The 16211-nt window shown below is 39.0% G+C and overlaps 2 protein-coding genes across 2 annotated transcripts in view; one reads left to right on the forward strand and one right to left on the reverse strand.

The window, feature by feature from the left end:
* Positions 1-1735: 1735 nt before the first annotated feature.
* Positions 1736-15101, reverse strand: RIDA (reactive intermediate imine deaminase A homolog). Its single transcript, XM_019468036.2, has 6 exons — positions 14917-15101; positions 6845-6950; positions 4742-4796; positions 4423-4491; positions 3618-3673; positions 1736-2310 (listed from the first exon to the last, which is right to left on the reverse strand). The coding sequence occupies exons 1-6, from the start codon at positions 14979-14981 to the stop codon at positions 2248-2250; spliced, it is 414 nt and encodes a 137-aa protein (XP_019323581.1). The 5' UTR covers positions 14982-15101; the 3' UTR covers positions 1736-2247.
* An 89-nt stretch (positions 15102-15190) lies between these two features.
* The window catches only part of POP1 (POP1 homolog, ribonuclease P/MRP subunit), a 34483-nt gene continuing 33462 nt past the window's right edge, over positions 15191-16211 (forward strand). Inside the window, exon 1 of the mRNA XM_019468035.2 lies at positions 15191-15287. The gene's annotated coding sequence lies outside the window, so the exon portion shown is untranslated. The remainder of the gene's footprint in view (positions 15288-16211) is intronic.

Consider the following 16211-nt stretch of genomic DNA (forward strand, 5'->3'; position numbering starts at 1 on the left):
CTGATCTAAAAAAAAAAAAAGAAGAAGAAGGGGTGCCTAGTTCCGCCTTTTCTAGAATGTCCTATAATTGGGATTGTGCTACGTACAGCCTCTTCAGATGGACTTCTTTCACTTAGCAACATGCATTTAAGTAAATGCTTATGCCTTTTAATGGCTTGACAGCTCATTTCTTTTTATTGCCAAATAATGGGAAGGCTTCTAGGATTATCATCATCATCATAGCTATGTGCCAGGCATTATTCTAAATGCTTTATACATATTAATTTATTTAATCCTTATAACTTTATAAGGTAGGTCCTACTAATATCCCCATTTTATAGATGAATCAGCGCCATTTTACAGAATAGCCCAGAGATCTTAAATGACTTGCCCAAAGTTACAAAGCTTATAAATGGTGGACCAGGATTTGAACTCAGGTAGTTTGGCTCTAGAGTACATGTCTTTAACCACTAAACTATACTGCTTCATGTAAAAGTGTCTAAAATAATTTTCAGTGCCTAATCTCATCAATTTACTCTGCCATACTCCCAAACTTGCCTACTTGAAGAGTTGTCATACTTATCTTTTGTTAATAAATTTAGTCATTTAAATTGCAGAAACTTTTGCATCTAGCATGTTATTCCATACGATTAATAATTGTTAAATACTGGTAAATAGAGGTGGCCTTTTTGAGCCTTTGTTGTGTGTTAAACTCTGCAAAGTAATTTTTCATATTCATTATTTTATTTCATCCTAATGACATCCCTTTGAGAGGTGCAATTATGTCTCAGGAGACTGAGGCTTTAAGAGGTTAAATAACTAGCTGAAGGTCGTGTGACTAAGTGGTAGATGTGGGCCTAGAACCCCAATGGAATTACTCCAAAGTCTGTGCTCTTGTTAGATGCTCTAACAAGATTTTGTATACTTAAGAATGGTATGTGTACGTTTAAGAATGTTATGGCGGCCTTGCTGTAATATGATCATCTGGAAAACACAGAACTGTTTGGAGGAGGGGTTAAATCACCTAAGGCATGTTCTCACAAAAGAACACTCTCTGACAGTTTAAAAAATGAGGTAGACATATACCTATGTATACGGAAGATCTTCAAGACAGAAGACAGCAACCTGAGAATAACACATAAAGTGCCACTTACGTAAACAAGTGGAAACCAAACTGGATGATCAAGTATGTGAAGAAAATGGTCTGCTGGTTATAGTGAAAACTCTTAGCAGTGGTTCTCTTTGGGGAGTTAAGTGGGATAGACAGTGAGTGAAGGGTACTTTTACTTTTTTAAAAAGTTTACTTATTTTGAGAGAGAGAACACGTGCATGTTCGTGAGCAGGGGTGGGGCAGAGAGAGAGGGAAAGAGAGAATCTCAAGCAGGCTCTGTGCTGGTGGCTCAATCCCACGAACTGTGGGATCATGACCTGAGCCAAAATCCAGAGTCAGACAATCAACTGAGCCGCCCAGGTGCCCCTGGGTACTTCTTTTTAATCTATACACTTCTGTGTTGGAATTTATTCTACAGCAAGGAAGTATTCATGTATTCCTCATCTAAATTAAAAGACTTTAATGAATCAAACACAAAATAGTTATACACAGCCTGACTACAACAGTGTAAACATGCAGAAAGTCAGAAATAAGTTTTGAGAAAAAAATAGTTGGAGTTTTAACTTCATGGTTCCCCCACCTTTAGGTAAGTGCTTTAATGTATAAATTAAACCGTTAAAAAATAAGTGAACAGATCACACCAAGGAAAATCTGCATGTCTGTTTATTTCCATTAGAAAAATATTATCTATGAAAATTGTGGTCCACTCTCTTCCCCTTCACCTCTATCATTCAAACTTCAGTACTTTAATTTTACTCAAGTGAAAGCAGAGTTATACAGCTGACGTGAGAATTCAATATTGCACATCGTTAAATTAATAGGCTTTAATTGAATTAGGTGTGCTTTTATTATTTATCAGGAATAGCAACCTCTCTCTCCTACATGTTATTTCCCTTTACTTTCATTTATTTGAGGAAGTACGGAATGCACGTTTTTTTCCCCACATCCAGTCACGAGTATGCGTGTGATTTATAACACCAGTAACGGGAGTTGTCATCCAATCTTCAGTTCACACTCAATTCCCCTTATTATATGGTATTTCCATAGTGACTTCCAATGTTTTAGTCAATCATACACTTTCCAACGTCAACTGTAAAAATTAAGATGTTAATTTAAAAACATTATTGAGATTCCAGACTGAATAATGCCGGCCCCGCTTATAGCGACGCCGTTGTGAGAGGTCCTTGGACAGCCACTGCTTCAATCTCCACACGGCTTCCCTGCAGGGAAAATAAGGAAGCAACGTTTAGGTAATTTTTTACAAATTAAGAGAGCTGTGCAATACCTACTAAAAACGTATGCAACTAACAGCAATAGGGCGTTTTTAACATTAAATTTCTCAAAGAAAGAAAGGACGAGGAGGCGTTCCCTGGGAACCTACCACAGGCCAGGCTCCTGTGCCGAACACGTCCATAAGCATTAGCACATAGGATTCTCACTGCAGCTATATCAGACAGTGTTCTCTCCTCAGTCCAGAGAATGATATGCTGAAGCCTGGAGAGGTTATTCAACCTGTCCCAGGACACAGAGCTAAGTGGCAGAGGTTCAAACCCATGTCTTCTGATTCCAAGTTCAGAGCTCATTCTACTATACCCAATACCTTAATTAAGTTTGATGATACTGAGCATTCCGGTAACAGCCAATTAAAACAATAAAAAATACCACTCACAATTACAAGTGGAAGTCAGTAGGGGCTGCTTCTTTGTAGGCAGGAATACCGTGCTACTAAGAGCTTCTGATTAGGCTCGAATACCAAATTAGGAATGGTGAGAAAATATGTGAGCCACTGGTTTTGAGATTCTTTTTCTAATAGAAGGTCTATGTGTGGCCTTAATTTTTAATTTTCTTAATTTTTAAGACAACTTTTAAAAATTTCTTAAGTTTCTTGGGGCATCTAGGTGGCTCAGTCTGTTAAGTGTCAGATTCTTGATTTCAGCTCAGCTCATGATCTCGAAGTTTGTGAGTCTAAGCCCTGCATCAGGCTCTCTGCTGACAGCCCGGAGCCTGCTTGGGATTCCCTGTCTCCTCTCTCTCTCTGCCCCTCCCCGGCTTGTGCTCCTTCTCTCTCTCTCAAAAATTAATAAATTAAAAAAAAATTCTTAAGTTTCTTAATTTTTTTTCCTTGTACATATAATATTGGGTATTTCCTTTTAGTCTTTAAGATCCTGGAAACCAGAGGGGTGCCTGGATGGCTCAGTTGGTTGGGCATCTGACTTAGGCTCAAGTCATGATGTCATTACTCGTGAATTTAAGCCCTGCGTTGGGCTCTATGCTGACAGCTCAGAGCCTGGAGCCTAATTTGGATTCTGTGTCTCCCTCTCTCTCTACCCCTCCCCGGCTTGTGCTCTGTCTCTCTCTCTCTCTAAGGTAAATAAACAAACAAACAAAAAAAACAGATCCTGGAAAACAGGGATTATTTCTTTTTTTTCTTTTAAAAATTTGCTGCAAAAGTGCTTAGTTTGTTATATTCAGAAAACAATGTAGGCATTTAAAATTGTGTACATTAGTCATTTTAAAGTGTACTTACTTTGGGCAAAGCAGCAACCTGGTAAGCAGCTCTTGCAGGAAAACTGCTCTTAAAATCTAAATTTAAAAGAATTTCATTTTAGTTTTCAGACACTGTATTGTGACTGCACAATCAAGAATCTGGTAAGTGCTTCATAGATCTATCAGTGCTTAGATACAAGCAACACTGAAAAAAAAGAAGCTAACATTCATATTAGTTTGATAAAATATTTTGCCATAGGATTCCTATGACAGTGAATACTTTTAAAAATGTCTTCGCTTTCTGGGAAAAAGGAAAATATTCACATGCTTTGAGACTTTGATCTTGTTTGATATGAATAGGGTTTTATTTTTAAAGTGATACTTATGTGATATGAACTCATTTAAGCATTCAAACAACCCTATAAAGTTTTATCCCCATTTTGCATATGAAGAAACCAAGGCATAAAACCATTAACTAATTAACCAGCTAAGGATTCTGAGAGCCAGAACAGAGATGGTGGCGAGGTCATATCACAGCACTAAAAAATACAATCTATGTGTTATTATTAGGAGGGCTTAAAAGCCTGAGAAGAGTGTATCGATATTAAGCTTTCGGAAAATGAATTTGCAAGACTGTAGTATATTATTCTAGGGAATCCCATAGAAGTATCTTGGATCTTTTTCATGGGGGCACACTGTTTCCAATCAGACAATTCTTTTAGGACAGGATCTATGGCCATTTCTTTAGCATCTCCTATCACTCTTAATTCATAATGGACAATCATTAAGGTCAATACACTCATTTCTCTTAAAACGGAATACAGTAATGAAGCCAAATTACTTACACTGTTTGTAGACTTCATTGACAGTGTTGAAGTCATTTATGTCAGCCAGCAAAACAGTTGTTTTTACCACTAAAAGATACATACATCGTTATTAGGTTTAGCTATTTGATCTCACTCAAAATATTACTTAGAAAAACATATGGTTCTGCGACTGAATTGATTAAAATGGGACTGAAATTAAAACAGCTTTCAAAAGCAACCAAGATATGGCATGGCATGTTACTGGATGCTCCATATTCTTCAAAAAGAGTTATCAAACAGAAATGTGAAGGAATCAAACAGGTATCAAACAAATGTGAAGGAATATCGAGTTGCTCACCGTTAGTGAAGTCACAGCCTGCAGCTTTCAGAATTTCACCCATGTTTGTAAGAGCCTATGAAGCAAGGCAAGAAAGACCTAAGGCACTGGATGGATGTTACATTAAAGCTTTATTTCAACTCAATTAATCAACTTTTACTAATATCTCCTTAAATAGCTTATATTGCAGAAAAATCCTCCCGTTCTAGGAAATTCTACTCCTTCTGGGCCACCTCTATACAAGGGAATTGCTTCTTGGCTTTCCTGTAATGGAATGAATCTTTCTGAAATATAGTGAGACCTTGTCTCCTTTTGTGAGTAGAAAGACTAGACTGAAGTCTCTTCTTCAGTGCTAGAGGGTGCAAAGTTCTCAGCCAGTGTCCACTAAGCTGAAAGAGATAGCTTCTGGAGTTCAGAACTCTGTATTGCTTTGAGGGTAAATAAGAGCTAGTGAGCATTAAAACATGTTTGCTTTTAAAGCGATAATTGATTTTAAAGAGTTCTTTTTCTCAAAAAACAGTATCAGTAAATTATGCATATGCTTGACACTCTGGCCTTTGGAAAAACATCAGTTTTTCACTCATTCCTTAATGTACAATTTTTTCAGTTCATTATTCCTCTTTATTTTACTGGGCACATTATATTTGATATTTTTATTTATTTTTTTCTTCTTTTTTTTGAATTGAGAGAGAGTATACACATGCATGTGGGGGAGGGGCAGAGGGAGGAGGAAGAGAGAGAGAGAGATAGAAAGAGAATTTTAACCAGGCTCCACGCTTAGTGTGGAGTCCGACGCAGGGCTCAATCTCACAACTGTAAGATCACGACCTGAGCTGAAACCAAGAGTCAGGTGCTTAACCGACTGAGACACCCAGGCACCCTCATATTTTTATTAAAAAAAAAAAAGTCTTCTAAATAGGTAATACATAGATATGGCAAAAAAATTCAACAGCTATAAAAAAGCCATATACGGTGAAAAGATGTCTCCTACCCTTACTTCCTTCTTCCCCAGCTTCTTGTATATCCTTGAAGAGACAGTCAATACTTACACCAGCATAAATGCACACCACTCCCACCCCACACACCCTCACACACACACACACACACAGATGGTAGCATATTGTGCAAAGCTGTTTTGCATCTGTGTTTTATTCTATCACCTACCAATTTATGTTGGGAGATTTTTCCACATTAATTTAGTTGTATGGAACTAGCATGATTTATTTCATTAGTTCCTTACAGATGGACATTTAGATTGTTTTCTATCTTTGGATATTATAAATGACTCAGTGAATGCATAAAATTATAATTTAATTCTATTTATTGGATTAGAATTATACTCCTCATTCTTATTTTAAAAGACACATATTGCACATAATCTTTTTTTTATTTTTTAAAATTTATTATTTTTTTAACATTTATTTATTTTTGAGACAGAGAGAGACAGAGCATGAATGGGGGAGGGTCAGAGAGAGGGAGACACAGAATCTGAAACAGGCTCCAGGCTCTGAGCTGTCAGCACAGAGCCTGACGCAGGGCTCGAACTCACAGACCGCGAGATCATGACCTGAGCCGAAGTCGGCTGCTTAACCGACTGAGCCACCCAGGCACCCCTGCACATAATCTTTGATAGTTCTCTCTTACTAACAAATGTTGACTGTTACTTCTGTGGGTTTGTTTTTTTTTTTTTTTTCAGCTAAGTGGCCCTGATAAGAAATTTCCCAATCCGTGTGGAAGTGGCAAGATGCTATCTGATTTCAATAATTTAATTGAGATTTAAGTAATTTTATTGAGAGAGCTGACATATAATATTGCATCAGTTTTAGGTATGTAATATGATGATTTGATATATGTATATACTATAAAATAATTACTGCAGTTTAGTGACTATCCAAACATTCAGGTTTGAAGTCACCCTTGGAAGGTAGACTTTTTTGTTGTTGTTAAATGATTCCTCAAAGTTTGGACTTTCTGCTGATATAAAACTGTCTTAAATCAATCAGTAAGTAACTTTAAAAGCATTTATCTGATAACCTCTATAAAAAATCAGCCAAATGTATTCTTAATACTTTCAGTATTAAAAAGCAATAAAGAAGGGAACTTCAAGTGTGAAAAATGACTTACTTGTTTGGCTTCCTCTGCCACCCCTCCTGGCACGAGCTGTCCACTTGCAGGGTCCATGCCTATCTGTCCTGAAATGTAAATGGTCCTGTCGACTAACACAGCCTGACTGCAATAAACGGAAATACAGTATGTATATAAAATATAAAACACAAAATTCAATGCTAAAAGATTTCTTTGCTAGGACACAAAAAGCACAAAATGTAAAATAAAAGAATAATAGGACTTCATTAAAATGAAAACCTTTTGCTTTTTGAAAGAGATCTTTAAGAAAATGGAAACACAAGTCACAGATTGGGAGAAACTATTTGCAAAACATATATCTAACAAAGCACTTGTCCCCAGAATATATAAAGAACTCGTATAGCTCAGTAACATAAACAACCCAATAAAATATGGGCAAGTGATTTGAGCAGATATTTCATAAAAGAAGACATATGAGAGCTAGAGAGTACATAAAAGATGCTCAACATTATTACTGATTAGAAAAATGTAAAGCAAAACCTCACTAAATACCATTACACCCAATAAGATGTCACTGATAACAGTAAGGATTGGTGAGGATGTAGAGTGACCAGAATCCTGTAATATGTACCCCATCGGCGGGAGTGCAAAAATAGTCCAGATGCTTTGGAAAATAGTTTGGCAAGTTTCTTAAAAACTTAAACATATACTTAATATACAACCCAGCAATTTCTTTCTTAGGCAGCTATACCAAAAAGAAAGGAAAATATATGTCCAAAGACTTCACATGACTGTCCAGAACAGCATTATTTATGATAGCAAAAAAGAAAAACAAAAAATAAACATCCACTGATAGATCCAACTAAAGACTACATATTATTTGATTCCACTTATATGAAATTCTAGAAGAGAAAGTGTAACAGCAGAAAGTAGATTAGTGACTTCCTGGGGACAGTGGGGACTGACCACAAATGGGTATGAGGGAATTTTTGGGGGGTGATGGAAATGTGCTAAAACTTGACTGTGGTAGCAAATGCATGGCTCTAAGAATTTACCAAAACTCATGGAACTCTAAACTTAAAATGGGTGAACTTTAATGTAACTTACACCTCAACAGAACTGCAAGACAGTAACAACAAAAATGCAATGCCAAGAGCACTGCTAGAAAAGAAGTAGTTATTCTCGGACAAGATTCATTACTGCTTCTTGAAGTGTCAATTAAGGATCCACCTATGATGGGAACACTTTATTTCTATAAAGTGCTTGTTTTTGGAAAAGGCTTGTTTTGTAATGAGGATACTAAATTTCAGAATTAGGGTACAATCACAAGAAACAGAATAAGCCATGCTGAGACCTGAAAAAGAGTCAAACAAACCAACTTAAAAAAATGTATTAGTTTTTGGATAAAGAAAACACCTCTGTTGTTTCTCTTTTTAATTGTGGTAATATATATATATATATATACATATATAAGATAAAATTTATCATTTTAACCATTTTTAGGTACACAATTCAGTGGCATTAAGTACCACCATTTTTAAAATCCTGATAAAGAAAACTTAGTATCAATTTAAATTTAGAAGTAAAATTGTTTTATCATTTCCATGTTTATTTAGAAAGAGCATCTTCTCATTTCCAACGTTACATTTCTAATATTACATTCTCATTTCTAATCTTCGTTTCCCCTGATTTTCCCTGACCATAATTTTTCTCTTTATGATTTAAAATATAGTATGTATGTATATACTTATGTATGTATGTATGTATGTATGTATGTATGTAAGTTCTACACCAAATGTGGTATTGAATTCATAATCCTGAGATCAAGAGTCGCATGCTCTACTGACTGAGCCAGCCAGGCATCCCTATAATTCTTTTCTTAATTTTTTGAATAAGAGAACATTCACATGGATCAAAAATCTAGAAATACAAATAATCTCAGTGAAAAATCTCCTCCTTTCTCTCCTTATCCTCCTCCTGCCCAGTTTCCAGCCCCTACAGATAACGAATGCTCTCCTTTACGTATTCTTCCAAAGTTTCTGCACGCATATATGAGTAAAAATGAAATATATCTTTTCCCTGTTTATATAACATATGGTATACTAAATGCTCTTCTACATTTTGCTTTTTTCACTCAATGGTATATTGCAATCTTTCTGTAACTATATGCAGAATGCATCCTTATTCTTTTGACAGCTGCATAGTATTTTATTGTTTGGACATACTTTACTAGTTACCATCGATTCCAATATATTTTAAAAATGTATTTATTTATTTATTTAGAGACACAGAGAAAGATTGCAAGCAGGGATAGGACAGAGAGAGAGAAGGAGAGAGAGAATCCCAAGCAGGTTCCGCACTGGTAGTATGGAGCATGATGAGGGGCTCGATCTAACCAACGGTGACATCATGACCTGAGCTGAAATCAAGAGTCCAACACTCAATCGACTGAACCACCTGGGCACCCCTTGATTCCAATATTTTGCTACTGTAAACAAAACTACACTGAAAACCGTATCACTCACACACACACACACACACACACACACACACACACACACTTTCCCTGGGCAAGTACTAAGCCTTTCTTTCATCTGAACCTCAGAGGAGCCATTCTTATACCATAAGCAGGATCTTGTCTTATAGTATAACTAGTTCTGTTCTTATCCTATTTCTGGGGTATGCCAGACTGACTGTAAACCCCTTGAAGGCAGGAGCTGTGTCTTACTGTCTCCAGCTGTGCAGGGCCTAGGTGATTCCTTGCACTAGTGGGCACATAATAACTTCTTGTTCATGTTTTGCTCTCTAACCACTTACTAGCTTAAATGACTTTGGCTGTCAGGAAAGTAGCTTTTTAGCAGGACCCACTGGCTTATTGTGTGGGCTTGGAGAGCGAAAGAGGGTAGATTTAAACTTGGTTAGTAGGATTTAGAAAGTCTAGAAATTCTTCTCAACTATCTGGGCCATAATAGATAGCTATTCACCCTGGCCCAGAAACAGGTAACTATGGAGTTTGTTAATGTGTAAGCTTTCTTCAGGTTGAAAAGTATCATCAACTAACAAGGTTTCTATTAACTGTCCTATGTAGAATTAGGCTACCTTAGGCCCTTTGCAAAGTAATTTTAACTTTCCCTATATTTGAAATATAGTTTAAGCCCATTTGCATTATCATTGGTCAAAAAATTTATTGGGGCACCTGGGTGGCTCAGTCAGTTGGGCGTCTGACTTGGCCTCATGTCATGATCTCACAGTTTGTGAGTTCGAGCCCTGCGTCGAGCTCTGTGTGGTGAGAGCCCAGAGTCTGGAGCCTGCTTCAGATTCTGTATTTCCCTCTCTCTCTGTCCCTCCCCACCACTTGTGCTCTGTGTGTGTCTCTCTCAAAAATAAACATAAAGCAAACAAAAAAAGTAAAAATTTATGATAGTAAAAAGGAATTCATTTATTCTCAGAAAACTAACAGACCTCTAAGGCTATCTGAGCTATGTGAATTATCGCTTATAGATTAGTGAAGAGATGTTCACAAAAATAATTAGCTAGTTAGCTCTTCCTGAGAATAAGAAACCTACTATCCACAGACAAGTCATTAGGTTTCCAGAACATTTAAGTGTACTGTTCTACTGCCAGCTCAAAGGATAATAACACTTTCAAAAGAATCTTAGTAAGAATTCTCATTGTAATTGTAATGTATTGTAATCTATGCCACATGGACTATCGCTTCCAAATGTCATGACTATTTGGATAGTGCGCTAACAAAATGGAAAGCAATGCAATGTGATGTTGAAATCTCTCAAGGTTCTGTCCTGGGGTACTCCTGAAATGTGCTCAGCTGATTAGTGAATTGGTGACAACACCCCATCCATCACAATGCCAAGGATTGAAAGTTCAACACATTTGAATTCTTCCTAGAGAAGACCTGGAATTTTCAACAACTGTGCTCATAAAAACTCTGTGCACAAAAATTTGTTTTCAAATGGTTCTTAAAACATGTCTAATTAACTTTATCAGGATATAACTAGTTACTTGGGAGTGTGGTTTTCTTCAAGATAAAATATTGAAAATTAGCACCATTTTTAGTGGCCTTGTATGATCTCTGGATACAAAAGAGCATTAAGGGCACTATGTCCTGGGAAGTCTCCACACAGTGACCTGGTTGATGTTTTTTCTCTCATCATACTGGTATATTAAATTTCCCTTCTTTTTTCTTGCAGCTCTATAAAGTCAACCAGCATATTACTGCCCTGCTTGCTTTCTTAAACAACGTACACACTTGAGGAAGGTGTATGCTCCAGGCTCTATAATCACTTTGTCTGGTTAAGTGTTGATTTTGTTCTGAAGTAAAACCACTGGGTGATTGAGGAAGAACGATCAGAGCAGAGGAGGAAAAAGATTGCTGATTTTTACTTTTATTGTAATACCCCCATAACTATCTTTAATGTCTTCTCCAAATAATTTTTCCTCTTAAAAGAAATCTGACCAGGGGCGCCTGGGTGGCTCAGTCAGTTAAGCGTCTGACTCTTGATTTTAGCTCAGGTGATGATCTCATGGTTTGTGTGTTCAAGCCCCACGTTGGGCTCTGCGCTGACAATCTGGAGCCTGCTTGGGATTCTCTCTACCCCCCTACTCTCTGCCCCTCCCCCACTAGCGTGTGTTCTCTTTCTCTCAAAATACATAGAAACATTAAAAAAAAAAAAAGAAATCTGATCATGTCATTTCCTCTACAAAAACATTTGAATGCTCCTCAACGCATACAAAATAAAGTTTATACTCTTCAGTTTAGCACTGAAAATGATCATAGTCCAGACCTTGCTAAAAGCTAATTTTTAGCAAGAAGCAAAACAAAAATTTAGATTCAAAGTCCAACTCTGAACCTGTGTTTCCCAAAGTGTAGGTCATATACAAACAATGAATCACAGTAAGGAAATGATTCCCTTTTCAATTTTCTTTCAGTAATTCCATAGCAGGAGATAGCAAACTAAATGATGAAGATTGAGCTCTAGAGCTTGACTAAGTTCAAATTCTGTCATATCCCATCCTAGTGGTCGACCTTGGGCATATTATTTAACTACAAGTAGATCAATTTCTTCACCCAAAAAACGAGTACTGTAATAATAACTGTGCACCTAAAGCACCTAGAAGAGTGCTTTGTGCTGAGTGAACATCATTAAATGTTAGCGATTATGACATCAATCCTCTAATTATATGAAAGAAAAAATACCATTTTTAGGGGGAAAAATCTTATCACTTTTTTTTCTCTTTTTTTAAAGTAGGCTTCATGCCCAGTGTAGAGCCCAATGTGGGGCTTGATCTCATGATCCTGAGATCAAGACCTGAGCTGAGACTAAGACTCAGATGCTTGGGGCACCTGGGTGACTCAGCTGATTGAGCACTGGATGCTTGTTTTTGGCTCAGGTCACGATCTCAAGGTCAAAGGATCAAGCCCGTGTCAGGCTGGGTGTGGAGCCTGCTTAAAGATTCTCTCCCCCTCTGCCCTCTCTGCATTGCCCCCATCCAGCTTGAGCTCTTCCTCTCTAAAAAAAAAAAAAAAAAAAAAAAAAAAGCCCAACACTTAATCTACTGAGCTACCCAGGTGCCCTGAAATTTATCACTTTTTTTTTAAGTTTATTTATTTTTGAGAGAGAGAAAGAGAGAGAGAGAGCATGAGCAGGGGAAGGGCAGATAGAGAAGGAGACAGAGAACCAAAGCGGGCTCTGAGCTGTCAGCCCAGAGCCCAACACGGTGCTTGAACCCACAGACCTCGAGATCATGACCTGACCTGAAGTCTGCCACTTAACCAACTGAGCCACCCACGCGCCCCTGAAATTTATCACTTTTAACAGAGAGAGCAGTCTTAGGTTCTGAGCCAACTGCAGCAGCTTCCCAGAATTACGCTTTTTACTTATTTGAGCTTATTTTTTTTTTTTTACTGTTACCTTCCTCAGGTTGTTTTCTATTTAGAGTACTGTTGTAAAGTTTCCTTTTTAAAGGTGTTAAAGTGAGCCCTCTTAAATAAAAGTGTTAAGTAAATTATGATATAGGTGGTACACAGATTTGGCAAATGGAAAAGAAAAAGAGTAAAAGTCGTAGTTGGATTACTAAAACTTCCTCCAAAAAATATGCCATGTATTCTTCCACCACTATGCCTCAAGTCATTCCCTCGATCTGGAATGAACTTCGCCCAATGACTTTCTGCTGAAGTTCTTAATAAAGTAATTTAAAAATCACTTTACAACAGTACTATACAAATGGCAAACCTAACCTTCAAAACCCAGCTCAAGGACCACCTGTCGCAGGAGTCCTCTTAAATCTTTCTCTTCCTCTGTCCCCAGTTACCAGCAATTTCTTTCTTCTCCTTTTTTTTTTTTTGCCATCCCTGCCCCCATGACTCCTTATTCCCACTGCACTTATTTCTAACCCTGCTATCGTAATTATTGTTCTGCCACCTAGGAGTGCTATTTCTCATGGCAGTGTGGTTTAGAGGACGGAGCTAGGGCTTGTTCAAATCCAGTTCTGCCACTTACGGACTGTCTGACCTCGGACACAGGTTGTTTTTTTTTTATAAAATGAGGATGGGACTCAGAGAAGAAGGTGGTTGTCACAGTGGCTGCCATGCAGCATGCACTAAATGAAAATGTTTCCTTTTCTCTCCTCTACGTGTGTGAATGTCTTTCACACTGGATTGATTCTTACACATTTTTTGCATCCTCTGCTGTGCTTGACATAGTGTAGGTACTCAACACATGTATTATATCATAGTCCAAGTGGTTCAGTTGTAGAAGTTTTCCATCTGTGATTCTTTTAACCGTGATCAGATACTACATTTTTAAAAGGAAAAATGGGGAAAGGGTTACATGGTATACTTTATGAAGTATTTAACGTAACAAAAATTATATTAGAGACAAAAAGTCTCCAAGAATGCATAGGATGAGATTTAGTAGTTTTAAAGCTGAGACATTTTAAGAAAATACAGTTTTTTTTAAAAAAGTAATTTAGAAACTTCTGGGTGGCTCAGTCGATTAAGCATCAGACTCTTGATTTCGGCTCAGGTCATAATCTTGAGGTTTGTGGGAATGAGCCCCACGTCGGGCTCTGCGCTGTCAGCCTGCGATTCTCTCTTCTCTCTCTTTCTCTCAAAATAAATAAATAAACTTAAAAAAGAAAGCAATTAACTTTTTTATATTAACAGCACTTCTGACAAGTGGGAGTACATGTACACGGTGTAGACTTTCTGGCCAGTATATACACATTTAGCTAGAGCATGTCAGGGCAATCTTAGCAAATGATTTTCGTTGTGATCTGTTTTTGATTTTATTAGTGGGAAATAAGCATGGGCAACTAATTTATACACATCCCACTGCATTTCTCTTTGGGTTGTAAATATCAGTGTCTTAGGTAGATGAGCAGCGATTTTCTAAGCGTCTCTGTCAAAAAAATTCAGCTCTCCAGAGAGGCACATCTGTTCATGGGATTTATTCCTTTGAATTAAGAGAGGGTTAGACCAAACATTATACGAAGTGAAAGAAGTCAGTCACAAAGGACCACATATCGTAGGATTCCATTTACAGAAGTCCAGAACAGGCAAATCCACAGAAACTGAAAGTAAATTAGTGGTTGCCAGGGGTTAGCAGGAAAGAATGGGGAGTCACTGCTAATGGGTATGCGGTTTCTTTTGGAGGTGATTAACATATTCTGAAATTATGTAGTAGTGAGTATTTTGTGAGCATAATAAAAACAATAACGACAACAACAACACTGACTTGTACACTTTAAGGGGGTGAATTTTATGGGCATGTGAAGTATATCTGGATAAAATGGTTACAAACAAAAAAAAGTCCAAAAATTAAAAAAACTGACCACTTGGCAGGCAGAACTCTGTGGCCTCCAGTTCCGGGCAGAGTCCCAGGGAACACAAGCTCCTGTTGCCAGTGGGGCTCCCACTGGAAAGGGTATGTTAACCCCTTTCCCGGGTTCAGTTTCCCGGGTTCAGCGTGTTCGAGGAGGTTGGACCCGATGAAGGTCGAAGCCCGCTCCAGGTCTGACCCAGAGTTATTCCAACCTCGGATCCCCGACCCCACAAGCCCAGAGTCCATCCGCGCACCCGCCCGCGTCGTTACCTGTATGGACCGATGGCCCCTGGAGCTTTCGCAGTGCTGATCACCTTTCTGATTAAAGATGCCATAGCTAACCCTTTTACTTGCTGCCCCTCCAAGAGAGAAATGCTGCACACCGCCCCGGTTTGCGTCTCACGGGACTGACCAACCCAGGGCAGAATCCCGGTGGTAACTTGTTTCCCGGGCGGGGGGGAGGGGGTTCGCTCCGCATTCTGGGAGTTGTAGTCTGTGAGGGGCTCCCGGCCACGTGGAGGCCACGGCCGCGCTGGCGCATGCGCCCTGCAGGTCGCTTGCCACACACGTCTCCACCGAGGGGAGTGTTGCAGAGCCTTGTCGTTCTGACCCGAGGAGCCCTGCCTCAGAGCCTTTGGCAGGTAGGTCGTGACGGGCTGGTGTCCCCCAGGGTCCGCGAGTTTGGGGGGAGTGTGCGTGGCGGTCCCCTGCCCGGCGCCCGCGCACCGGGCCGGCTTTCCTCCCGGTTTTCTTCCGCTCAGACCCCGCTGACCTCCTCTTCGTCCCTTGCAGCCTGCGCCTGGGCCCCGCTTTGCGGCCCCGCGCCTCCTACGGCCCCTGTGCTCGAGCCCCCTGCGTTGGTCATTTCCTCGCATTGTCCCGCCCGACGGACGCCGTTCTGGGAATGGGCTTGCACCCCTATCCTGCTGACCACTCTAAGGAATGAGTTGGGTCATTCAGGGGACCACGCTGAGATCTGGGCGGCGTCGTCCACCTAACGCCCCTCCCATGTTCCCATTCACGGGTGCCTCTTCTAGCTTTACAGGTCTCCACGCATCCCCCTCACATCTGAAGTGAGAGCCCTGGTGACTGGGATCTGCTTTCAAAAAGGAAGATAGGCTGGTCTCTTGGCAGATAGTCATGCTGTGTCAGAAGGCGTGGTACTTGGCCAAATATTTCTTATTCTGTTCATAAATATATTATAGGCACACTTTATTCCATTTATGCATGCAGGTGTACACTGAGCAAATTTATGTTGAGCCCCACTTTGTGCAAGGCACTCTGCTAGGTGTGATCTGGAATATACTAATAATGGTCTCTTCCATCAATAGACTTTTTTTTTTTTTTTTCTTTTAAATTGGGTTTGTGGTGTTAATACCATTCATGGCTCCCCTAGAGATGCCCTGGTGATGAATCTCTGCTGTAGGTCAGGATCGCGATAGCATTTTGATATCATCAATCCACCTATAATAAATGAAGATTTATTTTACCGAAGAATCAAATTTTGAGTTACATGAATATTTATTTACTAAATGTTTTTTATTTTTGCATGGAAGTTCCCTTTC

Source organism: Panthera pardus, unplaced genomic scaffold (genome assembly GCF_024362965.1).
Source record: "Panthera pardus isolate Hobbes unplaced genomic scaffold, ASM2436296v1 HiC_scaffold_7, whole genome shotgun sequence".
NCBI lineage: Eukaryota > Metazoa > Chordata > Mammalia > Carnivora > Felidae > Panthera > Panthera pardus.

Bases quoted from the DNA above. Each gene is read 5' to 3' on its own strand.
- RIDA (XM_019468036.2), bottom strand. From the start codon at position 14,981: ATGGCATCTTTAATCAGAAAGGTGATCAGCACTGCGAAAGCTCCAGGG. The intron at 4,797-6,844 runs GTAAGTCATTTT...CTTGCTTCATAG, and splicing joins TGGCAGAGGAAGCCAAACAA to GCTCTTACAAACATGGGTGA. The intron at 4,492-4,741 runs GTGAGCAACTCG...TGTATCTTTTAG, and splicing joins AGGCTGTGACTTCACTAACG to TGGTAAAAACAACTGTTTTG.